Source organism: Vulpes vulpes, chromosome 1, assembly GCF_048418805.1.
Source record: "Vulpes vulpes isolate BD-2025 chromosome 1, VulVul3, whole genome shotgun sequence".
Classification (NCBI taxonomy): domain Eukaryota; kingdom Metazoa; phylum Chordata; class Mammalia; order Carnivora; family Canidae; genus Vulpes; species Vulpes vulpes.
Window position 1 is genome coordinate 51,298,081 of NC_132780.1, and position 26,347 is coordinate 51,324,427.

A 26,347-nucleotide genomic window follows, 5' to 3' on the forward strand; every position below is an offset into this window, starting at 1 on the left:
AAAAACAGAAAAATATGTATAAACATATATTCCTTAAGAGTCATGTGTTATCTAAGTAAGAAAGGAATCCAGGAATTTAAAAAATACCCATTAATTCAAATACATTTAATATTTTTATAGCCATACAACGAATGTGAAGGGTAAGTTATACCAAGGAAAATTGAAGTTACTATAATAAAAATAATGTGTCCTGTCTGAGATGGAGACCTTTTAAATGTATATAGAGAAAAATAAACACATTTTTGGAAGATGATTTAAGAAGTGACAAAGTTAAGGGGATCCCTGGGTGGCGCAGCGGTTTGGCGCCTGCCTTTGGCCCAGGGCGCGATCCTGGAGACCTGGGGTCGAATCCCACGTCGGGCTCCCGGTGCATGGAGCCTGCTTCTCCCTCTGCCTATGTCTCTGCCTCTCTGTCTCTCTGTGACTATCATAAATAAATTAAAAAAAAAAAATTAAGAAGTGACAAAGTTGTTCATTACTGAATTTATCGAGTATTGGCTGCCCTCAGAAATAGTATCTACTTAAAAATTTTAAAGTCAAAAGCAGAGAAGAGTCAAGAGAGAAAAAGAGACTGAAGCCTGTAGTGGCCCCAGCTGAGTGCTGGCTTCTGCAAAGATGAGATACCCCTTCGAGTGCTGACTGGCCCTCGTATGAGTTGGCAAATAGCAGTTTGGCCTCCTATTGAGAAGTATGATCCTAAATGTATGAAACAAACAAAAAATAAGTAAATAAATGTATAAAACCCATCAAAGAGCAGGAGAGCAGGAAAATCTGTTTTCAAACAAAAAAGATGATAGTAGTATAGACTATTTAGAAACTAAAACCTTAATAGCCAATGATGAATCATAGTTCATTTAAAGAACAATCTGCAATATAGTGTCTGTCCTTTAACTTTTCTGTATGGAGCTTAACTACGACATTTTACTAAAGTTTCTGTCAAAAACAATTTAGCAAACATGAACTGTCACTTATTGTGAGATACCTGTATGTTAGTTGGTATAATTTATATTGCCTAGGACAGAAGAGAAAGAGAATATAAGTATCTTAAAAGTTTTATTAGGAAGTACAGTTGACCCTTGAGCAATGTGGAAATTAGGGACACCACCCTCCTGTGCAGGCAAAAATCCACATAACTTTTGACTTCCTCAGAATTTACCTAATACCCTACTGTTGAGTGAAAGCCTATGGATAACAGTCAATTAACATGTATTTTGTGAATGTGTTGTGTATTGTATTCTTAACAGCAGATAAGCTAGAGAAGACAAAATACATTTACACTACTGTACTGTATCTCAAAAAATCCATGTACACATGGCCTGCACGCCTCAATCACAATGTTGTTCAAGGCTCAACTGTAGTTGCTTTGGGCCGTGACAGCATCTACAACTTCTTCTCTGAATGTTTTCAAACTTCCCAGATTTTCCTATGACTTCAACTTCTAGAAAAGTAGAATTTAAAACTCTCTCTGGACAGTAAATGTACCGTCATGGACCCGGTGTCCCAGCTCTCCCTTCTGATTTGTCGCCAGCAGGCCAGAAGCGAGCTCCCAGAAGAGGGGAGCAACAGGGATGGAATGACAGCCGGGGGACAGAGGTGACGCTTGACAGAGCAGAGCGGAGATCCTACAGGGAATATCGACCCTATGAGACTGAGAGACAGGCCGACTTGACACCTGAGAAGTTCACAGATGAAAAGTACGTACTGCAGGGAGTGGGGAGCCAGAGGGTTTTCAGAGAACTGCTAGCATTTGCAACCTCTTCATGATGCCAGTCCTGGGAATATTTTGCCAATTTTAGTTGGGAGTTTATGTGACATGGAAGGAAATGGTCGTATGGTGAAAAAAAAAATTATTTATTGGTAACTGAGCAAAGACTCCCTAAAAAACTGCACAGGAGTCTGGGAAACTGGTTACATTTTGTTTTGCAGTGTAGGCTAGGGATATAATTATGGTTTTGATTTAACATTACTGATTTAGACTACTAAAAATGTAAACAAGTTTCTGGCCCTATGGTTGGTTAGGTCAGTTGGCTCTCATGATGACAGACATTTTAAGAAAAACTGATACAGTGTGTGACACCAATTCTTGGCTCCCCTACCTTCCTCTAGAAAGTGCTGTAACCTGGCAGGTGGTGCCGTCATGTGGAGCTGGACTCCTGAGTGATGGGGCTGCATGCAGGCTGTGTGTGCCTACCTGTACCCGCAGAGCAGTCCTCGAGGTCTTATGCTTGGTACTACCATGGCAGGGGCTTGCTGCCTGAAGTTTTTAATTATTCGACCTGCACGACACTGAATTTAGATTAAGCAAGCAACTTGTGAATCTCATTTAAAGCAAAGTAGGTAAAAAAAAAAAAAGTCTAGGGAGACTAGAACCGTGTATGTGGACTCTATCAGCTGTCAACAGTTTCATGTCAAGGGAGCCATTATTCCCAAAGTCTTTCAACTTCTTGACTACTCATTCCATTTAGGATCCTGGCTACAAGTTTTATCCAAAGGATATGGCTTTGTAAAACCATGCCCTACCATTAAACTGCCTTACCACAAAAAAAGTACAAAAATCCAGCAGGGGGGATCCCTGGGTGGCGCAGCGGTTTGGCGCCTGCCTTTGGCCCAGGGCGCGATCCTGGAGACCCGGGATCGAATCCCACGTCGGGCTCCCGGTGCATGGAGCCTGCTTCTCCCTCTGCCTGTGTCTCTGCCTCTCTCTCTCTCTCTCTCTATCATAAATAAAAAATAAAAAATAAAAAGAAAAGAAAAAAAAATCCAGCAGAGAATAAATAGCTCAGTCTGGGAGGGCTGAGGCAGGTGGTGACTTTCACAGGTCTAGTCCCTAGAAGTCACATATTCAGAACATGAAGATGGTGTATCTGCCACCATGTCAGAGGGTAAGGGAAGAGAAAGGCTTAATTCTGCAATTTTTGGTGATTTCTTCAATTTTGCTGTGTAATGGCCATGGTCTGCTGGCTTACAAAAAAGGTTTTTGGATCAGAGCAATTTATTTGGGGAAACCTATGTGTATTTTTTTTTTCATGTTTCCAGCTTTTTATAGTAGCAAAACTGTGAGTCTTTAAAAAGGATGAGTATATATGAACACAAAATGATACCTATTAAGTGAAATCACACATGTATGCAGAGGTAGGGTGGGATATGGGATTATGGAGGGGTTTTTCTTTTTCCTTTAAAAATAATTTCAGATTTACAGAAAGTTGCAAGAATTATACAAAGAATTCCCATATACCCTCATCCAGATTCCCTAAATGTTAACATTTGCTTTATCCTACTCTCCCTTTCTCTTTCTGTCTCTTTCCCTTCCCTTACACACACACACACACACACACACACACACACACATATACCCTTTTTGACATTTAGGAGTAAGGTGCGGAAATATCTCTTTATTTCTAAATACTTTAAATGTATTTCCGAAAAACATGGTACAGTTATCAAACTCATTAACAGTGATACAGTACTGTTACCTAATTATCTAAATCGTGTAATCTACAGAGTACTCCACATTTCACCAATTGTCCCATCCCTTTTAGCAAAAGAAAAAAAAAAAAAAAGTGGGTTCAGAATGAAGTCCAGGAATGTGCACTGCATTTAGTCGTCTTCAGCGTAGACCAGCTCTTTAGTCTTCCTTTATCTTTTATGACTTTGACATTTTGGAAGAGTGTGGGCCAGTTATTTTGTAGAACAGCCCAGAATTTGAGTTCGTCTGGTGTTTCTTCATGGAATGATATTCACTTTGGCAGGAATACCACAGAAGTGATGTCTTGTGTCCTCAGTGTATTACGTTAGGTATATGTAGGGAATTATTACCTTCAAGGAAATTATTATTTTTAAAAAAGATTTTACTTATTCATGAGAGAGACACAGAGAGAGGCAGAGACACACAGGCAGAGAGAGAAACAGGGTTCTGGGATAGAGTCCCACATCGGGCTCCGCACAGGGAGCTTGCTTCTCCCTCTGCTTGTGTCTCTGCCTCTCTCTCATGAATAAATAAAATCTTAAAAAAGGAAAAGATATTTTCCTTAATTTCTTAAAAAGTACTCTTCTATTAATAAAGATCAATAAAACAATTTGGGCAGTTTAGAAAATACATACAATTATAAAGAAAATTAAAACTACTTATCTTCCCATCTAAGATAATTACTCTTGACACTTGGCCTAATTTTTTCCTTTTTTTCTTATACATAGATCTACTAAATTTAAGTTGATAATACACATGTACTGAGTCCTTCATATTCTTTCAATTCTGCTTGACAGGGCAGAGTGTTTTCCATGTCCTTAACAATGTTTTGTAAACATTTTTTATGGTTCTCTTTTGTTGTCTGGATGCAGTACAGTGTAATCATTCCCTTAGTATTGGACCTTTACTAGATGTGAGTTCTAGAAGTGGGAACTTCAGTTAGGGCCATGAACCAGTGGTTCTCAGCTGGGCATCCTGTATCCTAGGATCCAGTTTGGGCATCATGTATTCTAGGATGCAGTTGTTACAGTGAAAGTTTTGATGGATACATGTAATGTGAAAACAAATTTGAATAAGGGGGGGATCTTTTGATACATAATGACCAATCCCTGTCCTAGTAACCTGTCCGTTTACTCTGTCAGTAATAATCTATATGAGAATTTCTTTTTTTATATATTTCTTTATTTTTTTAAAGATTTTATTTATTTATTTGAGACAGAGAGATACTGAGAGAAAACATGAGCAAGGGGAAGGGCAGAAAGAGAGAAGGAGACTCCCCCCACTGAGCAGGGAGCCCGATGCGGGCTTGATCCTAGGGCCCTGAGCCAAAGGCAGATGCTTAACTGACTGAGCCACCCAGGCACCCCTATGAAAGCATTTCTCATAACTCTTTCTTCAGATTTGAATATGATAGATTGAACTTTCATCTTTGCTTATTTAATAGTGAGAAATTGTGTCACCTTGCATTTTCTATGATACATATACATGTTAGAATTATAGCATCTTGAAAATCTTTTTTTTTTTTTTTTTAAGAGCATGCATGCATGGATGGGAGGGACAAAGGGAGAGAATCTTTTTTTTTTAAATTTTTTTATTTATTCATAAGAGATAGGCAGAGACACAAGCAGAGGGAGAAACAGGCTCACCGAAGGGAGCCCAATGTGGGACTTGACCCCAGAACCCTGGGATTATGCCCTAAGCCGGAGGCAGACACCCAACTACTGAGCACATCACACATCCAGCACAGAGCCGGTCACAGGGCTTAGTCTCACAATCCTGAGATCATGACCTGAGCTGAAATCAAGAGTTGGATGCTTAAATGGCTGAGCCACCCAGGTGCCCCTAGAATCTTGATAATCTTAACAGAGTATCTAATTCAGTCCTCTTCATGTTTATGAATAAGGGAACAAAGACCCAGAGTTGCCGTGATAAGTACTCTGGTCACAGCCAGCTCACATGGATTTTTTTATTCCACTAAGGCAAAACACATGTGTTCACATAGAAGCAGTGTCATAAATGGTGCCGAGAGTAGCTTCCATGTGGTTCAGGTGCAGAGTTTAGCCACATCACTTGCGCATAGTCTGGGAGCGCAATTACTGTTTTTAATGCAGTAGGAATTTTTCTTTAGGCTCCAAATAATGAATTTAAGTGAATCTTTGAACATGGGCTATTAGGAAATTAGTCTACCTCTGTCTGGGTATCTTTTGACTCTCTGGCTTTTCCTGAAAGTTTACTGCTGGTCATTCAAAGTCAGTTCCAGTTCTGAGAGAATCACTTACTCAGATGTTTAATTTTTTTTCCTCCTCATAAGGGAAACATTTTTAAAAATTGGGGTAAGATATACATAACATAAAATTTACCATTTTAACCACTTATAAATGTACGATAGTGCAGTGGCATTAAGTACATTCACATTGTTGTGCAACCATTACCACAATCCATCTCAGAACATTTTTATCTTCCCAAAGTGAAACCGTACCCATTAAATGCTAACCCTCCTTCTCTCTTCCATGAACTTCAGTTCCTTTACCTGTAAAACAGGTACTCATGTCTACTTGCTAGGGTTGCCACCAGAGAGTGGCTTACAGGGATGTACAACAGGATTCTTCACTGAAATGTTATTTTCCTTGCTTTTACTTGTGAGTACATCACAAAGCTTCCTTAAGCAGAGTACAGGATTTCTCCACGCTCACTAACCTGTTTAAAAAAAAAAAAAAAAGACATGTTTTAATGTTCCAATTTTTAGTATATATGCTGCCAACATGAGCACAAAAAGGATATATTTTATAACCAAAGGAATATAAAGAAGCAACTGAGAATATATTTAATTGAGGGTGGGGTGTGTGTAACCTGTAGAATAAAGAATAAGGTAGTTTAAGGGATTAAAATACCACACAGGGCTATTTCAGGGTCAGTTTCAATCACTGTTATATTTCAAATGACTTTGTATTTTTCTGGTATCTGATCTAGATTACATGTAAACTTAGACCTATTCTGACTGTTGGCATTCTTTTCACGTGTGTTTGGTGTTTCACTTCCCCTCAATATTTAGATTTTTTTTCTTTTATGGCCCTGTTCAACTTCCTTGTTAAAGAATGTATTGTTTACTTGAATTGTGTCATTGTTTTATTTTTTTTTTATTTTTTATTTTTTTTATTTTTTTTGTGTCATTGTTTTAGAACTCTCCTTCAGATATTTATCATATGTGTAATGGATTTTACAACAATCTCTATTTAAAATTTTTGTTTTGGGGTGCCTGGGTGGCTCAGTTGGTTAAGTGTCTTGACTCTTGATTTCATATCAGGTCATGATTTTAGGATGATGAGATCAAGCCCTGAGTGGGCTCCACAGTCAGTGGGAAGTCTGCTTGAGATTCTCTGCCTCTCCCTCTGCCCTTCCCTGCTAAGTGCACATGTTCACGCACACATATTCTCTCTCTCTCTCTCTCTCTCTCAAATACATAAACCTTAAAAAAAAAAAGGAATAGAAATTTTGTTTTGCTCAGGGGTGGAGGGAGGTTGGAGACAGAAAAGCCAACTTGGAGAATGTATTTAGGATGATGTTTCTAGTAAGAGACTTGCATAAAGTTAATAAGTGGTGCTTCTGTATTTTTTTTCTTTTCCAATAGGAGAATGAGTTTTGTATCTTTTTCCCCACATCATATAGTAGCTTTTTAATGTAACATTTTCAGCCATAGCAGTAGACAGGAACATACCTCTGGTTTTGGTGTTTGAACCACTAATGCCACTAGAGTTCAATGAGTAATTCTTCATGATTTTAAATATTTTTAAAGCCTTGACAAATTAAAAAATACAATTTTAAAAAAAGATTTTATTCATGAGACACACGGAGAAAGAGAGGCAGAGACATAGGCAGAGGGAGAAGCAGACTCCCTGCAGGGAGTCTGATGTGGGACTTGATCCTGGGCCCCAGGATCACTCCCTGAGCCATAGGCAGACACTCAACCACTGAGCTACCCAGGCGTCCCTAAAAAATAAATTTTATCTTATTAAAGTAATATTGTAATGATGAAAAAGATGGGATCCTTCCTGCAGTAGCTTCAAGCCTAATGGAGGAAAGGCTGACCCTCATAAAAATTAACAGTGGCCAGAGACAGAGCCAAGAAGAGGTGTGAGAAGAGGGTGGGCAGTCAGGCCTTGGCACCAGTGAATGTGGCAGAGGAAGAAGGGAAGAGTGTAGAAGACACTTGGTTCTTGGCTTAGGTACTTTTTCATGCTGTAAGTTAGGGACCATAAGAGGAGCAGGGGGTCAGCATTGGTCATGTATCTGCAGGGCCAGGGCATAGACAGAGGGTATGTCCAGGAAGTAACTGGCTTTGTGGCCTAGGATCAGAGACTACGATGAGAGATGTAAGGTCACATAGCAATAGCATAGAGATGAAGGACAATGTGTGCCTAGAATGGGGAGTCAGGCATGCAGGGTCATGTAAGGACAATCCGGTATCCAGAAGAACGAGGGAGGCAGCTGTGTGTGAAGCATATGGAGACGAGTTAAATGAAAGAGGCAAGATACGGAACTGGTCCTTTCATGTGAATCTGGAGGTGCCTACTACCTCTTGGGAGTAGAATTGGGTAGCTAGGGAGCAAGGGACGTAGCTTGTGAATGTGTACTCTGTTTCAGTATGGCCTGTTACAAAAATACTTTTTAAGGACAGGCAGGGAAGGAGAAGCCAGAGAGGTCAGAGGAAGATGAATGGTCACTGGTTTCAAATGATGAATGGGGTCAAATGACATAAAGACAAAAGTTGCTGTTGGCCTTAACAAAGCGCTTCAGCTGTCCTTGGAAGGTCCTGTAGGGCAGCATGGTTGTTAGCGTTGAGGTGGTTTACAGGTTCATGTTTTCAGCCCCTGTGTCACTGATGGGTTGTTTGGGAGAGGGAGATTTGGGAGGGGGTGTAACTTGAAGTTTAATTATTTCTGTTGTACAAAACATTCCAAATTTAACTTAAATACTGAGTATTAGGGCTGGAATGAATCTTAGAGTTTATCTAACCTCCTCATTTTATAAGTGAGGAAACCAGATCCAGAGGGAAAAAGGGATGTCTTTCCACAGGTTAGTGTGAGACCTGCCCAGGACTTGCTTCTCTGGTCTGGCTCCCTCACCTCGCAGCTGTACGACTGTGGGCAAATTATCCTCCTTTGTGCCTCAGTTTCCTTATCTGTGGACAGTAGTTGTATGCTATAGTTCTGTTTATGAGAATTAATTCCTGTACGTGGACTACTCAGAACAGTGCCTCAGGTACTATCATTCAGTGAAAGTTAACAGTTACTTTATTACTCCAGCCACCATTCTTTCCAATGTATTACAGCCATCATGTCTTTCTAGAATTTTTTTTCTGAAAAAAAGCCTTAGCCCTTAATCCAGTTCACCGCTTTTGATTATGCCCCTCTCTTCCTAGACCCATTGACAGGTTTGATCGGGACAGACCACTGAGAGGCCGTGGAGGCCCCAGAGGGGCCATGCGAAGCCGAGGCAGAGGTGGCCCCGGGAACAGAGCTTTTGACGGTTTTGACCAGAGAGGAAAACGAGATTTCGAGAGGTATGGTGGGAATGAGAAAATGTCAGTTCCTCTGTAACTGCCATTTTTGCTTCATGATCTTGATAATACATGGTATGAATCTGTTTGCTATGTGTTAATATTCATGGTACTCTTATTCCTGAGGGAGCTGATCCTGGGACAGCTTTTTTGACCAACTTCTCTGATTTGGAACTACCTTCCAGTTTAAGGGAATATTCTTTCTTTCTCTAGAGCAATCAGAACTGAAGACAACATGGGTGGATGTGGAGTTCGAACCTGGGGATCAGGTAAAGATACCAGGTATGGTGCAAATGTGTGCCTTCTGTGAACCTATAGCTAAGTGGAAATCTCTGGATCTTTATTTTCCTTTTCTTGAAAAGTATTCCTCTGTTGTGCTTGCAGCATCTTTGTGCTTGCGTGCCATTAGATAGAGATTCACTTTAGGCTTTTGTTTAGTGAGATGACTTGTTTAAAGCATGGTTGTTATGTTGCAATTAGATTTGAAAACTACTTTTTAAAGTTCTTTTATCATATTTTAGCCAGACAAATTTGTATTTGCTCACGCCCCAGTACATGGCACTGTACATTTGCATAGGCCTCAGAATGCTTTCTAAATTACTGAATATTCTGTATTTTCCTGTGACCTTCCCAAGTTCTTATATACATTGCATCTTGATTTTATGAAATCATTTGCAGGCTCAAGCTCAATGACAAGTTTCGCCAAAGGTTCAAATTTGACATTTTTCTGAGGCTTCTTGGTGTCTCAGATCTGTGCCAGTTTTGCTACTTAGAGGAGCTACTTGGTTCTGTTGTTTCTGTCATTTCATAGCCGCAGGGACAATGCCTTCCTGTGTCTGCATAGAATAGGCAGCAAGTACTTCAGGGCCCTGCCTATGTTGTAGGGCAGGCTTTCTACAAGTTTGAAGGCTTGAGGGAATCCAGGCTTCTGCTTTTCTTCTTCTGAAGAACATAAGCTTTTTACATAAACTGATTTTCCTGAAACCTGTCCTTAAAGTCAATAGTATACAAAACAATACCAAATGTAATATTGCATGTGCTACCACTGCGTTTCTGTGTTCTTGAAAGGAAGAAGAAACTTGCTGAATGTTTCTCAGTATAGGGCTTCATAGGATCTTGATTATGAATCTTTTAATTTTGTTTTATTTTACTTTGAAAGTATATATCTTATAAAGTAATACTTCTGAGTCACCTGAGCCACTCCAGGGGCACCTGGGTGGGTCAGCCAGTTAAACGCCTGACTCTTGGTTTCAGGTCAGGTTGTGATCTCAGGTTCCTGGCGTGGAGTCCTGTGTCTGGCTCTGTGCTCAGCAGAGTCTGCTTGTGGGTTCTCTCCTTCTTCCTCTGACCTTCCCTACCCCCTACCCCCACCCCTCCTGCTTGTGCTTTCCCTCAATCTCTGTCAAAAAAAATTAATTAAAATAGTACCACTCCATTTCAGTTTGCATTGGAACTTAAAAATAATTTTGGCTGAAAGTGATTATGTTCCCTACGGGGTCAGCATTGGTCTTATCACATGAAGAGGTAACCAGGTGCCGGGGTGCCTCTGGTGGACTGGCATGTCCCAATGCTAAAATGACTCACATCACATGTTATTTTGAATTGTCTGTGAGTTATTAAGTCAAACCTCTGAGGCGGCAATAATTTGTAATTTAAAGATTTTTGGAGAATAAGACTTGGATTTCTTTTTTTTTTATTTTAAGATTTTATTTATTATTTGAGAGAGAGAATGAGCCGTGGGGAGGGGTGGAAGGAGAGAGAGAGAAGCAGATTCCGTGCTGAGTGGGAAGCCCAACAGGGGCTCGATCCCAGGACCTGGAGATCATGACCTGAGCAGATGGCAGGTACTTGACCGACTGAGCCACCCAACTGCCCCAAGACTTGGATTTCTTATTTAACAAATGAAGATATGGATTTTGATCATGAAAACAGTATAGTACACTCGGGTTATATGCTGCCTTTGATTAATGAGAAAAGAGCAGAGGTGAGCCTAATGTAATAAGGCTGTTCATGGCTGGCAAGGCCAAACACTGTGTTGAAAGTTTTGGGGGTTTTGGGGCACCTGGCTGGCTTAGTTGTTGAGTGTCCAACTTTTGGATTCAGCTCAGGTAGTGGGGAGCCTGCTTGAGGTTCTGTCCCTCTGCCCCTCCGTCTCCATCTCTAAAATAAATAAATCCTTAAAAAAACTAAAGGTTTAAGGATTTTGCTGTGGTTAGTATTCCTCGTTGAAGGCATTGGCAGTGCTAACTAAAGTTATGGATAAGATGTTTTCAAAATCATACAGAGCCATTTCCAACGTTATTGGTTTTCTTCAACAGTTTGACAGTGGGTGCTTATGCTGAAAGTAGAATTTTCTCCATCTGTGGTAATTAAAAAAATGTAATATCAGATCTCAGATATTTTCTTGTTACTGGTTGAAACACACCTATAAAAACACTTTTCAGTAATGGTGCCTTCCAAATTTTATTTCAAAGGGCAAGATGGTCTTATGTAATAATCAAGTAACATTCAGTTAAAATCTGTTCACTGTCGTAGATTTGGGTAAGTGTGAATTCTGATTGAATTTGAACTAGATAACAAAGCCTTGAGGTATTTAACATCACTTGATGCAATGTACCTGTGCAAACAGGCATTTTCTGCATTCATATAAGTGAAATCAAAATATACACATGGCCCCTGATGCTTATCTTTCTTCTGTAAATCCAACATTGGTTTTCTACTTTCAACAAAATAACAGAATCTACTAATGTAAATTGTCGCTAATTTTGAAGTCCCATTGTTCTATAGTTTTGGTCACGCGGTTTTATAAGAGCTATAAGCACATTAGTTTTTTGTTTTCTCATTAAATAATTTAGGTTAACACAGGAGGGAGATCTGTGATTTTTTTCTCTTTGTTTAAATCGGCTGCTCAAGTTTTAGAAATGCTGGTGTTCATATAGTCAGCCCTTTTATGATTTGTAATTTTTGAAAGCTACAAACTGTCAATAAACCTATGGTTTTTATCCCCTTGGTTTATTATGTTGCAAAGGGAATAAAGAGAAAGTTGGAGTAATTGCTGCTGCTTCTGCTGCTAGACTTGAGGGCTCCTGGGTACCCAGACTCCGTGACCCTGCTGGGGTCAGGCTGATGTGCAGAGGCAGCCTGCCAGCCAGAGCAGCAGCTGCATCCTTCCAAACTCAGAGTACATTTGATTTAGGACGTTTTTTAAAGTAAAAATTAATTATTTGGGGTGCCTGGATGGCTCAGTCAGATGAGCATGCAACTCTTCATCTTGGGGTCATGAGTTCAAGCCCCATGTTGGGTGTAGAGATTACTAAAAAAAATAAAATTAAATATTCAAATTCTGTTTTGAAAAATTCATTTTAAAGTTCAATACAATAGCTTTGCATTGTGAATAAGAAGTTTAAATGTAAAAAAGTCAACCCTGTTATTACAGTTTATCTTTCTTTTAAAGAATAGCTTATGTTGTGATATTTTTTCATAACGGAAGATGGAAAAGTGCTGGATTCTGCATGTAGAGTATGAAATGTTTCTAATGAATATACTTATATTGACTAATTTTTAGCATTTTCCTGAAAATGAAATTTCTTTTGCTGAGACTGCTTTTTTCTAAAGTAATATTCAGATAGGATTAACATTAACATAAAAAGGAAAAATTAAGATCATGTGTATTAGAATTCAAATTGTGTCTCACTGTTCTGTCATTTCCAATTTATAGATTGTATTTAGATGTGACAGTATATAAATTGATGTTTCAGAGACTGACTTTTCTGGTGCAGCTATCACCAGCCTGTGTGTATTCTGTACACTCATTTTTGTGGAATGTATTTATCATTTTTTAAAAGTTTGATATGGCGTATTCTTGTGTATTGTGAGTCATTTAACACTTGTAGGTTGAGAATTTTTTTAAAAAATTATTATTGTTGACATACAACATTGTATTAACTTGAGGTACATAACAGTGATTTACCAATTAGATACATTATGAAATGCAAACCATGCTAAGTGGAGTTCTCATCTGTCACCACCATAAAAGGTATAACAGTATTATTATTTATATTCCCTATGCTGTACTTTTCATCTCCATGACCTTGTTATTTTACAACTGGATTTTATACCTCTTAATCCCCTTCATTTATTTCACCCATCCTCCTCCACCCCTTTGCCCCTGTAGGAACCACCAGTTCTCTGTTTTTATGAGTCTTCATTTGTTTTGTGTTTTAGATGACACACATGAGTGACATCATATGTATTTGTCTTTCTCTGACTTATTTCACTTAGCATAATACTTTCAGGTCACGAATGGCAAGATTTTATACTTTATGGCTGAGTAATATCCCACTGTGTGTATACAGTACATCTTCTTTATCCAATCATCTATCAGTGGGCACTTAGGTTTCGCGCCACCCAGGGATCCCCAGGTTTCTTCCATATTTTGACTATTGTAGACAATGTTGCAATAAACATAGGGGTGCATATATCTTTTAAATTTAATCTTTTGGGGCACCTGAGTGGCTCAGTTAGTTAAGTGTCTGATTTGTGATTTTGACTCAGGTTATGGTCTTATCAGTCATGGGATAAAGCCCTGCATCAAGCTCCACACTTGGCAGGGAGTCTGCTTGGGATCCTGTCTCTCTCCCTCTGCCCCTCCCTCTGCTTGCACTCATGCATGCATGTGCACTCTCTCAAATCTTTAAAATAAATAAATTCATCTTTCCATTTACGGGTGGTAAATATCCAAAGTGGCGTTGCTAGATCATATTGTAATTTTATTTTCATTGTTTGAGGAACCTCTATATTATTTGCCATAGTGGCTGCACAAATTTACATTCTCACCAGCAATGCACAAGGATTCCCTTTCTCCACATCCTCAGCAACAACTGTTGTTTCATGTCTTTTTGATACTACCTATTCCAACTGTGTGAGATTATATCTCATTGTGGTTTTAATTTCTGCATTTCCCTGATGATGAGTGGTGTTGAGCATCTTTTCATGTGTCTGTTGGTCATCTGAATGTCTTCTTTGGAGAACGTCTAGTCAACTCCTCTGCCTGTTTTTAAATTGACTGTTGGTTTTTTTGGTGTTGAGTTGTATAAGTTCTTTATATATTTTGGATATTGACCCACTTTTGGGTATATCATTTTCAAAGATCTTCTCCCATTCAGTAGGTTGCCTTTACATTTTCTTAATGTTTTCTTTCACTGTGCAAAAGCTTTTTATTTAGTTCAATGTAGACCCAATGGTCTATTTTTGCTTTTGTTTCCCTTGGCTGAGGAGAGAGACACAGGAAAATATTGCTAAACAGATGTCTCAGAGTTTACTGCATATGGTTTCTCTCTCTCTCTCTCTCTCTCTCTCTCTCTCTGAAATTTTATGGTTTGAGTTTTTACATTCAGGTCTTTAATCCATTTTGATTTTATTTTTCTGTATGATGTAAGAAAGTGGTCCAGTTTCATCCTTTTGCATGTAGCTGTCCAGTTTTCCCAACACAGTTTGTTGAAGAGGCCATCTTTTCCCCATTGTATATTCTTGCCTCCTTTGTCATAGACTAATTGACTGTATATGCATGAGTTTAGTTTTGGGCTCTTTTCTGTTACATTGATCTGTATCTTTATTTGTGTGCCAATGCTATATACTGTTTTGTTATTATAGCTTTGTAGTATAGTTTGAAATCTGAGATTGTAGCTCTGTGTTTCTTTCTCAAAAGTGCTTTGTCAGGGGCACCTGGGTGGCTTGGTTGGTTAAGCATCTGCCTTCAACTCAGGTCATGATCTCCAGGTGTTGGGATCCAGCCCTGTATCAGACTCCCTGCTCACTGGGGGTCTGTTTCTTACTCTCCCTCTGCCCCTCCCCCCCCCCATCTCCTGCACTCTTTCTCTCTCAAATAAATAAATAAAATCTTAAAAAAAAAAAAAAAAGGAGTGCTTTGTCTGTTCGGGGTCTTTCATTGTTCCATACTTGTTTAGGGTTATTTTAGTTTTGTTAAAAATACCATTGACATTTTGATAGGGATTGCATTGAATCTGTAGTTTGCTTTGGATAGAGTTGACATTCTAACTATTCTTCCAATCCATGAGAATAGAGTATTTCATTTATTTGTGTTGTCTTCAATTTCTTTTGTCGGTGTCTTATAATTTTCAGAGTACAGGTTTTTCACCTTCTTGGTTCAGTTTATTCATAGGCATTTTATTCCTTTTAATGCAATTGTAAATGGGATTGTTTTTGTAATGTCTCTGCTAATTCATTATAATATATAGGAATTCAGGGGTACCTAAGTGGCTTAGTGGTTGAGCATCTGCCTTTGGCTCAGATTGTGATCCCAGGGTCCGGGGATCAAATCCCACATCGGGCTCCCTGCAAGGAGACTGCTTCTCCCTCTGCCTATGTCTCTGCCTCTCTCTCTGTGTCTCTCATGAATAAATAAAATCTTAAAAAAATATGTATATTATATATTCTTTAAAGTATATATATTATACATATATCATATGTATAATATATCATATGTATAATATATGTATATATATATATGAATGCAACAGATTTCTGTATGTTCATTTTGTATCCTACAACTTTACTGATATCATTTATTCTAATATTTTTTTCGTGGGTAATGTAGGGTTTCCTATATACAGTATCATGTCATCTGCAAATAGTGACAGTTTTATTTCTTACCTATTTGGATGCCTTTTATTTCCTTTTCTTGTCTGATTGGTATAGCTAGGACTTTCCGTACTATGTTGAATAAAAGTGGTGAGAATGGACATCCTTGTCTTGTTTCTGAAGTTAGAGGAAATGTTTTTAGTTTTTCACTGTTGAGTATGATGTTAGCTGTGAGTTTTTCGTATATGGCCTTTATTATGTTGAGGTATGTTCCTTCTCTACCCATTTTGTTAAGAGTTTTAATCATAAATGGTTGTTGAATTCTGTGAAATACTTTTGAGATATTTGCATCTTCATGTTAATGTATCATGTTGATTGATCCGTAGGTATTAAATCATCCTTGTGCACTTGGAATAAATCCAGTGTGATGGTGGTAAATGATCCTTTTAATGTATTGTTGAATGCTGTTTGTTTACATTTTGTTAAGGATTTTTACATCTATGCTCATCAGGGATATTGGCCTGTAATTCTTTCTGTGGTGTCTTTGTTTTGATTTTAGTATAAGGGTAGTATTGGCCTCATAGAATGAATTTTTTTTTAGTTTTTTTTTTAAATTTCTTTTTATTGGAATTCAATTTGCCAACATATAGAATAACACCCAGTGCTCATCTCAGCAAGTGCCCCCCCTCAGTGCCCATCACCCAGTCACCCCAACCCCCCGCCCATTTCCCTTTCCACCCCTTGTTCGTTTCCCAGAGTTAGGAGTCTCTCATGTTCTGTCTCCCTCTCCGATATTTCCCACTTATTTTCTCTCCTTTCCCCTTTATTCCCTTTCACTGCTTTTTATATTCCCCAAATGAATGAGACCATATAATGTTTATCCTTCTCTGATTGACTTATTTCACTCAGCATAATACCCTCCAGTTCCATCCATGTTGAAGCAAATGGTGGGTATTTGTTATTTCTAATGGCTGAGTAATATTCCATTATATACATAAACCACATCTTCTTTATCCATTCATCTTTCGATGGACTCCGAGGCTCCTTCCACAGTTTGGCTATTGTGGACATTGCTGCTATAAACATCGGGGTGCAGGTGTCCCAGCATTTCACTGCATCTGTATCTTTGGGATAAAGACCCAGACCTTTTCTGGGTCGTAGGGAAGATCTATTTTTAACTCTTTGAGGAACCTCCACACAGTTTTCCAGAGTGGCTGCACCAATTCACATTCCCACCAACAGTGCAAGAGGGTTCCCCTTTCTCCACATCCTCTCCAACATTTGTTGTTTCCCATCTTGTTAATTTTCCCCATTCTCACTGGTGTGAGGTGGTATCTCATTGTGGTTTTGATTTGTATTTCCCTGATGGCAAGTGATGTGGAGCATTTTCCCAGGTGCTTGTTGGCCATGTCTTCATAGAATGAATTTGAAGCATTTCTTCCTCTTCTATTTTTTGGAATAGTTTGAGAAGGATAGATATTATCTCTTCTTTAAATATTTGACAGAGGGGCACCTAGGTCGCTCAGTTGGTTAAGTGTCTGCCTTGGGCTCAGGTCATGGTCCTGTGGTCCTGAGATCAATCCTCAGGTAGGGGCTCTCTGCTCAGCCAGCAGTCTGCTTCTCCCTCTGCACCTGCCCCTATTCATGCTCTCTCTCCCTCTCTCAAATAAATAAAATATTTTGAAAAATAATTATTTAATAGAATTTACCTGTGAAGCCTCTACTCCTAGAGTTTTTTTTATTACTAACTCAATTTCATTACCAATAATTGGCCAGTTACAGATTTTTTATTTCTTCCTGATTCAGCTTGGATGATTGTATGTTTCTAGGAATTTATCCCTTTCTTCTAGTTGTCCAATTTGTTGGTGTTTAATTTTTTTGTAGTACTCTCTTATGACTCTTTATATTTCTGTGGTATCAGTTGTAACTTCTCTTACATTTGTGATTTATTTATTTGGGTCCTCCCCCCGCCCCTCTTGATGAATCTGGCTAAAGGTTTATCAATTTTATTTATCTTTTCAAAGAACCAGCTCTTGGTTTCATGGATCTTTCCATTGTGCTTTTTGTCTCTATTTCATTTATTTCTGTTCTCATCTTTATTATTTCTTTTCTTTTACTCCTTTGGGCTTTGTTCCTCTTTTTCTAGTTCCTTTAGGTGTAGAGTTAAATTGAGATTTTTCTTGTTTTTTTGAGGTGGGCCTGTATCATCATAAACTTCCTTCTTAGAACCGCTTTTGGTGTGTCCCAAAGATTTTGGACAGTTGTGAGGGTTTTTTTTGTTGTTGCTGTTTTTAAAGATTTTATTTATTAGAGAAAGGGAGAGAGAGTGAGCATGAGAGCATGTACATGTGTGTGGGGAGGGGCAGAGGGAGATGAAGAAGCAGGCTCCCCAAGAGCAGGGAGCCCAACTCAGGATCTCAGTGCCAGGACCCTAGGATTATGACCTGAGCCCAGGACAGGCGCTTAACCGACTGAGTCCCCCAGGTGCCCCTGGACCATTGTGTTTTCATTTCATTAGTCTCAAGGTATTTTTTATTTCCTCTTTGATTTCTTTGTTGACCCATTGATTTTTTTAGTAGCTTATTGCTTAGCATCCACATGTTTGTGTTTTTTCCAGTCTTATTATGGTAATTGATTTTTGGTTTTATGTTGTCATGAGAAAAAGATGCTTGATATGATTTCAGTCTTTTAAATTCATGACCTATTTTGTGGCCTAATGTGATTTATCCTGGAGAATGTTTCATGTATACTTGAAAATAATGTATAGTCTGCTGTTTGGGATGGTTTGTTCTATATCTGTTAATTCCATCTGGTCTAATGTGTCTTTCAAAGCCACTGATTGATTTTCTGTCTGGATGATCTATCCATTAATGTAAGTCGGAGGTTGAAGTCTTGTACTATTATTGTATCACTGTTGAGTTCTCCTTTAATGTCTGTTAACGTTTACTTTATATGTTTAGGTGCTCCTGTGTTGAGTGCATACATATTTATAATCATTCTTTTCTTAGATTGATCTCTTTATCATTATGTAATACCCTTTCCCTCTTGTTACAGTTTTTGTTTTAAAGTCTATTTTATCTGATCTATTTTATTTTTTGCTTCTATTTACATGGCAAATGTTTTTTCCATCTCTTCACTTTCAGCCTGTGTATGTCTTTAGGTCTGAGTGAGTCTCTTATAGACAGCATATAGATAGGTCTTGTTTTTTTATCCATTCAGTCACCTTATATCCTTTATTGGAGCATTTAGTCCACTTACATTTAAAGTAATTATTGATAGGTATGCATTACTGCCATTTTATTAATCATTTTCTGGGGTTTTTTTAAATTTCTTTTGCTTTCTTCCCTTGTGATTTGATGACTTTCTTAATATTATGTTTGGGTTCTTTTCTCTTTATTTTTTATGTATCTATTATAAGTTTTTGGTTTGTGGTAACTGTCAGGTTCATATATAACATCCTATGTATTTAGCAGTGTCTGTGTTATCGATGGTTGCTTATATTTGAACATATTCTAAAAGCACATGTTGAGAAATTTTATGGCTCCTGTTGATACTTGGAATTTTCTAGGACAGTAAGTTTTAAATAATTATTCTGGTCATTTATAATCTGTTTTTATTTTTAGGCCATTCATAGAAACTTCTATTTCTAAGAGTACTTATCACATTTTTCAAGTAATTTCAAAGGATTAGCAGTTTTCTCATTTTCATTTTGATGTGGATTACCTGTATGTGTGTATAATTCCTTGAATGATATTTACTTAAGCAAAAGGATATTGAAATGTATTTTTTCTATCTCAAATATGTAAGAGGACTAATGTGAACATATTTGTGTGATCAGAACGATTCTCACTGCTTTTCAGTGACATGGAGCAGACTGCACCAATGGAAGAGATCACAGCGGTAGAAGAGTCCCCAGGCCCCCTGGAGGAGGAATCTCCAGACAAGTGGGTACTTTATTAATTTCTCCATGGGTTGTTGGTGGCCTTCTTCTTAATAATTTCAGAGAGTCCTTCATGGAGCAGGAAACTCAACCTTTAATTATGTCACAGAAGGTTGACCTTAATGTGTTAATGGATAACTGAACTCATTAAGAATTCAAATAATCTAATGAATGATTATTAATGATAATTAATGAGTTAAATTTAGATATTCCACCAATGCCCACATCTTTTCTGTCAGCAGTTTGTACTATAATTAGCCTTCCTCTTATCAGTGCCCTTATCTCTTATCTTTTTATTCTCTCTGAGTCCATCCTCCCTCTTTTCTTCACAGAGCTTAGGTCTCTGGTCCACCTCTAGCATCCTCTCCCAGTCCTTTAACTCCCTTGCCCTTGGATCTTTTGTCGTGCCTTGCTAGTAAAACCCGCCTCCTGGATGACTGCTAACAATGGCTTTCTCTCTGCCTGCATTCACAGGCCAAGCACCGTGCCTCACTCAGTAGAGCCCACAGGAACCCCTATAAATTCTTGATTCCCTGCATTCTGAAACGAGCCTTCAGCACTGCCCAGCATTCCTCTATTCTTGGGTTCACTCAGTCTCCCAGCATCTACAATCATCAGTTCCATCCTTTGTGTTTCCTCAAAGCGCCAACACTGCTTCACTTTCCCCTTCCCCCGTCCTTCCCATACCACATCTCCTCTTTCATTTTCTGGATACAGCTTTGCCTCCCATGTCACACACAAATTGGGAGCCATCAGATGGGAACTTTATCACCCTCCCAGTCTTAAAGGTACAAACCGGCCTGCACCTGCATGCCTCTGAACCTTCCTCCCCTGTGGTAATATAGAGGCACCGTCTCTCCTGCCACTTGGTCAGGCTTTGCATCCTGTTCCTGTGCAGAAACCTCACCCTGGCAGCTCCTTCCTTTTGAGATATATTCACCTTCCTTCCACCTTTGGTCTTCATCACCAGTTTAAACATGTTCAGCGTCTCCTAGTTTAAATCTGCTGCTCTTGCCCTACATTCTCACTCTGCTACCTTTTTCAGGGTTGTATATACTCTTTTTTCATTTCCTGTCCTCTCACTTAAGCCTTACTTCACTCCAGGTCTGGCCCTGTCCCCACTGCCCTTTGGAAACAGTCACCACATGTCTCCAGATCTAATAGATGTTTCCGTCAGCATCTTGCTTGACCTGTCAGAGCATTTGGCTTTATTTTCTTAAGCTCATCATCCTTGGTTTCGGTGATATCTGTACTCTTCTTGTTTTCCTTCTGCCTCTCAGTTCCTCCTTTGCAGACTCATCCTTGTCTTTCTGGTCTTTTAAAATATCAAACCCTCAGGGCTCTGCCATAGGCCCTCTTTTTTAGTGTCTTTTATACGATTTCATGCACCTCTGCAGCTTGAATCATCATTTATATGAGGACTCCAGACTGTACACCTCTGGCTCCCACCTTCATTGTGGGCTTTGGGTGTGTATATCTAGCTGCCTACTGTGGGCAGCTCCCTGTGGGTATCGCAAATGCTGCTCCTGCTCCACATGTCCAGGAGAAGTCCAGAAACTTCAGTCCTTATTAGGTGTTTCCATTTTGTGGAACAACCCATTCTCATCCATCGAGTTGCACAAATCAGAAACCTAGGAGTCATCCCTGAGACTTCCTTCTGGAGACTTCCTTCTTCCCCCAAATCCTGTCACTTTGTCTGTCACTTTGCCCTGATGATAGGTACCTTCTCATCTCCTCTCATCTCCACTCATAATCGTCCTTTTATCCAATCTGTCACTGTACCTCCTGACGGGGTTTCCTGCTTTGTCACTTTCAGCCAGCCATTTCCATACCACAGTGGCTTTCACACTAGCATTCTTGTTGTCATGTCCTCGTCCCTGGTGCAAGACCCCAGTGGCTTGCTGTTCTTTTCCTGTCCCTTGATCAGACCTGCACGGTCCTACATGGCCTGTCCCCCTCAGAACCCTCAACTGCAGCCGCTCGTTGCCTTCTGTGGGTTCAGCACGTGGCCCTATCTGGTGTTCTCAAGCACCTTTCTCAAACCCTCTTCGACACATGTCTGAGTGCTTCTGCAAGTGCCGTTACCTTTTTTTTTTCCATACCTTTCTTCCAAACCCCCTTCTCCCATTTAACTCTTATTCATTTACCTGCAATGAAGCAAGGTGTCTAGTGGTTAAGAGCATGGACCCCTGGCCAGCATGTGGGTTCACATCCCCAGCTCTGCCACTTGCTAGTTTGGGCAAATGGAAATAAGAATAGTACCTACATCTTAGTGTTGCTATAAGGATTGTGTGTGTGTGTGTGTGTGTGTGTCACATGGAGTACCTGGCATGTAGTTAATGCTAAATAAATATCTACTATTATTATTTTCCTTATTGCAAGAGTAAAATGCTGCATTGATTGATTATGAAAGGTGTTCATTTACTATTCAGAACAACAAATAAATAGAATTAAAGAAATAAACAATATGAGTATTTAGATAGTTACCTAAGGAAGTAGATTCATAGTTTATATGAATGTTGAGAAAATGAATTAACTAGATACCTTCAGGAAAAATTGTATCTTTTTTGAGCCAATAAAACATTTATGCAAATTCAGACTATGTAAGGCAGAATAATAAGGAGTAAATTATAGCATAACTCTTATCTGTGGAATTGATTAAGGTACTCTAGCTTTCATAATATTAGACAAAATAATTCAGTCAGTAACTCTAAAAGACAGAATACTATTTAATGATTTTGTGGCAGTCTCCTTGTCTGCAGTATCCTAGCAGAGCTAGCTGACAAACCCCCTCTCTCCTCTCTGCTGACTATAGTGGACAGTGAGCATCTAGTAGGAGTTGCAGGACCTGCGCACCCTTGAGCAGCTGCATGGCAGTCTGGTGTCTGACTGTGCTATGAAATTCTTGCTTCTGCACTGCCCTGTCAAACTGTAAAGTTATCACTAAAATTCCTAATAAAACAGGTACAATTTTTTGATAATTTCAAAATTAGGTTTGTATTTGAGATGTACATCCGATGATGGTGATGCTCTCTGACCTCAGCTTTATCTGAATGCTGATCTAACACTCAAGCTTTCAGCACCCAGCCAAAATGTATATTCAGTGCGCCTCTTGGGTTAGAACTTCCTGATAGATTGATTTAATGTACCCTCACTTATGTTCAAACATACACTGCAAAGAACATATATTTTCCTTAAATTGGACACATTTTTGGGATCCCGGGTGGCTCAGCAGTTGAGCCGCCTGCCTTTGGCCCAGGGCGTGATCCTGGGGTTCCAGGATCAAGTCCCACATTGGGCTCCCTGCTTCTTCCTCTGCCGGTGTCTCTGCACCTCTCTCTCTCTTTCTCTCTCTCTCTTGTTTCTCATGAATAAATAAAATATTTTTTAAAAATTGGACACATTTTCTTGACAACTAAATGTGCTATGCCCATCCTGCCTTCCCTCCTTCCCCCTTTCATTACAGAAGTATTATGTGGTCCTGATCACATGGTGTTTTCATCTCTCAGGATGCTTGTGACAGTTTCTTGGGAGTATTTTGCTACAAGACTATAAGAATAAATCTAACATTTATAGAGCATTTGTTGTGTGCCAGGAACTGTTCTAAATGCTTCCATGTCTTAACTCCTGGACCCTTTGCTGCCCTTTGGTGAAGGAGCAGACAGTTACCTCACCTGGAGACATAGAGGTTAAAGGGCTTGCTGAGAGGTGCAGAACTGGACTTTAAACCAGATGTTGTTGGACAGACATTTGTAGTCCTCCCTGTAGTGGATGGCATGAATGGTTGAAAGGTCCATTTGCACCAGTTTGCTATGAAGAACCGAAAGGGACGAAGTTCGTTCTGTGAGCAGAGAAGGGGCTGCTGGGGTGGCTAAGGGCTTCCCTGGTCAGGGATATGGAACAAATGCTCCCTCCCTCCCTTAAAATTCAAAAAGTCCTCATGAAGAGAGAGTGTTGAGGAAGCATCATTACAAAATATCTGCAATGAAATATTTTTCATTGTAATGTGTTTCCAAGTATTTTTTGCTTAGTGAAGATTGTTATGTACTGAATTTTCTTAAAACCAGAAAACACCTCCTTATTTTATTTATTTTTATTTTTATTTTTATTTTATTTATTTATTTGTTTGTTTGTTTATTTATTTATTTAGAAAACACCTCTTTAGAATGTATATGGCAAATTTCTGGGGGAGTTCACAAGTTTAGCATCAAATTCACTTCCCTTTCAGTATTTGGGAAGGAAGGAAGGAAGAGGTATCATTTACATGGTAGGTTAAATCCACTTGCCCTGGTTAAGTAGGCCGTAATAAAATTTTATTTCTAGAACTCTTTTTTTGGTTCCCTGCACTCTTTCATATATTGAGGTGAAAAGGTATTGCCTGAATGGATATTTGGACATCTGGCATTGTGTATGTTTTCTCTGTCCACATCTTAACTGTATTCTATCTGAGTGTATTTCTTTGCCTTCTTATACCCTAAAGGGGTTGAGTCTGGGCTTTGGAGTTAGAATGAATGGATATGAAACATGGCTCTTTCATTTATTAATGATATGACCTCTGCCTCAGTTTTCTTACTTGTAAAATGTAGCTATTGATTGGATCTAATTCATGGGATAATTAACATGACCAAATTAATGTAAAGCATTTTGAATAGCATTGGCACCTAATAAGCAAACAGTAAATGTTAGCATTATTGCCCCATTTATTTTTAAATTAACAGTTGTTAAAATCATTTTCTTCTGTAATTCCACCCATTTCAAAACAAATCTATAACTATCAAATTTGTATATAGTATTCTTTATAATACAAATCATAAATTAGACCACCTATTATCTCTAAGCAGCTCTGATATAAAGTCATCTTCCAAGATGTTTGATAATATACCAAGAACCGTGAAGGTCTTTGAATTAGTCAAATGGTGGAGGGGTTGTTAAATTAGAGTGATAGCAATTATAGTGCTTTTATAACTGCTAGAAATATAACCACTTTCGTCCCTTCTGGAAATGAGGGATTAATTATACATCTCTTCCTGTTGAAAATCCAGTCTGCTGAAACTGCCAGTAAAAACTGCATTTGGTGCCATTTCAAATAGGAAATGGGATCTGCCTCACAGAACTTGTATAGAATGTGTTTTTTGTAAGAATTTGTAGTCAGTAGAGATTAAGGTGAAGGAGCCTTGCTTGGTGGTTTTACACTGCTCCCAACATGGCTTGTTGCAGTGACAGATGGTAAAGGATGCATCAGGAACATCTACACATACACTCATGAATGGTATGCCCCAGTGTGCATGGGGTCAGGGCGATCACTTTCAAGGAGGGAATCACTTGCAGTAAATGCTCTCCTTTGAGACCTCTGTTTTCTTCACTTTGGGTATGTGTGTGTGTGTCACTTAAAGACTGCACTTTTTATCTGCCTTACACTTCTTGGTATTACCTTCATGTTTGGATATGATGTTCTTTAAGACAAGCAAACAGAAAAAGTACTTCTTTTGTGGTTTTAATACAAGATCTGTTCTTACTAAAATTTTTGGAAATCATTAACTTCTATTAAGTAATCTGAATTATGAAAGAGTCCTCAAATTCACAGTGTAAGTTCTAGAAATCAGAACTAGATTATAGTCTGTAAGAAATCACTGATTTCCTGATTCTGTCACAAGTAGCCTAAGAACCTTTATAAATCCTTAATATTTCTTTTATTTTTAGTGGTGTATTAGAAGATTGTTATAGAAAGATATATATGAAAAATAGTACAGTGAACCTCCACCTAAGGTATTCAGCTTAAACTTTTATCCAGTCTTCGCCATTCCTGTTTCATATGTTTCATATGTGTCTACCCATTTCCTCTTGCCCTTAGGATATTCTATATCATTCATAAATGTTTCAGAATGCTATACCTAAAAGTCTACTTAAAAAAAATGTTTTAAGTCTACTTAAAAAAAAGATTCATTTATTTGAGAGAGAAAGAGAATGAGTGTGGGGGCAGGGGCAGACAGAGAGAGGGTAAGAGAGAGTCTCAAGCAGACTCCCTGCTGAGCAGGGAGCCCAATGCAAGGGCTCCATCTACGACTCTGAAATGACTACCTGAGCCAAAACCAAGAGTCAGATGCTTAACTGACTCTGTGCCACCCAGGTGCCCCTACAAGTCTACTCTTTTTAACTAGACTAGTGTTATCCTCTCTAAAGTTTTTAACAATTCCTTAAATATCTGGGCAGTTTGTCAGTTTCCCTGTCTCAAAATCTTTTTAAAACAACTTATTTATTTGAATTAATATTTAAATATACATCTTAATTGGTGTGTCTCTTATCTCTTTTTAAAACAGTACTATTGAAATACAGTTCATATCCAGTGAGTGGCATATATTTAGAATGTACAGTCTCACAAGCTTTGACATCCGTATATGCTTGTAAAAACCATTGAAACCACACAATGAAAACAATGAGTATGTCCATCAACCCATAAAGTTTCCCTTTATCCTTTTGTCATCCCTCCCTCCTGCCCCTTCTCCCCAGGTAACCAGTGATCTACTTTTTGTCACTAAAGATTAGTTTGCAGTTACTATAGTTTTCTATTAATGAAATCATCCATCATGTATTCTTTTTTTTTGCCTGTATTCTTTCACTGAGTATACTTTTGAGATTCATCCATGTTGCTGTATTTACCAATAGTTCATTCCTTTTTATTCTCAAGCAGTATTCCACTGTACAGATAGACAGCAATTTCTTTGCCCGTCTACCTGGTGGTCATTTGGGTTGTTTCCAGTTCTTGTTCTTACAAATGAAGCTGCTA

At 38.7% G+C, this 26,347-nt stretch overlaps 1 protein-coding gene across 2 annotated transcripts in view; it reads left to right on the plus strand.

The window, feature by feature from the left end:
- HABP4 (hyaluronan binding protein 4) overlaps positions 1–26,347 on the plus strand; it is a 41,974-nt gene that overhangs the window by 3,688 nt on the left and 11,939 nt on the right. Inside the window, exons 2-5 of one of the 2 annotated variants that reach the window (XM_025984221.2) lie at positions 1,529–1,694; positions 8,886–9,026; positions 9,237–9,305; positions 19,484–19,567. In XM_025984221.2, the coding sequence (XP_025840006.1) occupies positions 1,529–1,694; positions 8,886–9,026; positions 9,237–9,305; positions 19,484–19,567 (460 nt within the window). The remainder of the gene's footprint in view (positions 1–1,528; positions 1,695–8,885; positions 9,027–9,236; positions 9,306–19,483; positions 19,568–26,347) is intronic. The other variant, XM_025984222.2, reaches the window with a different exon arrangement.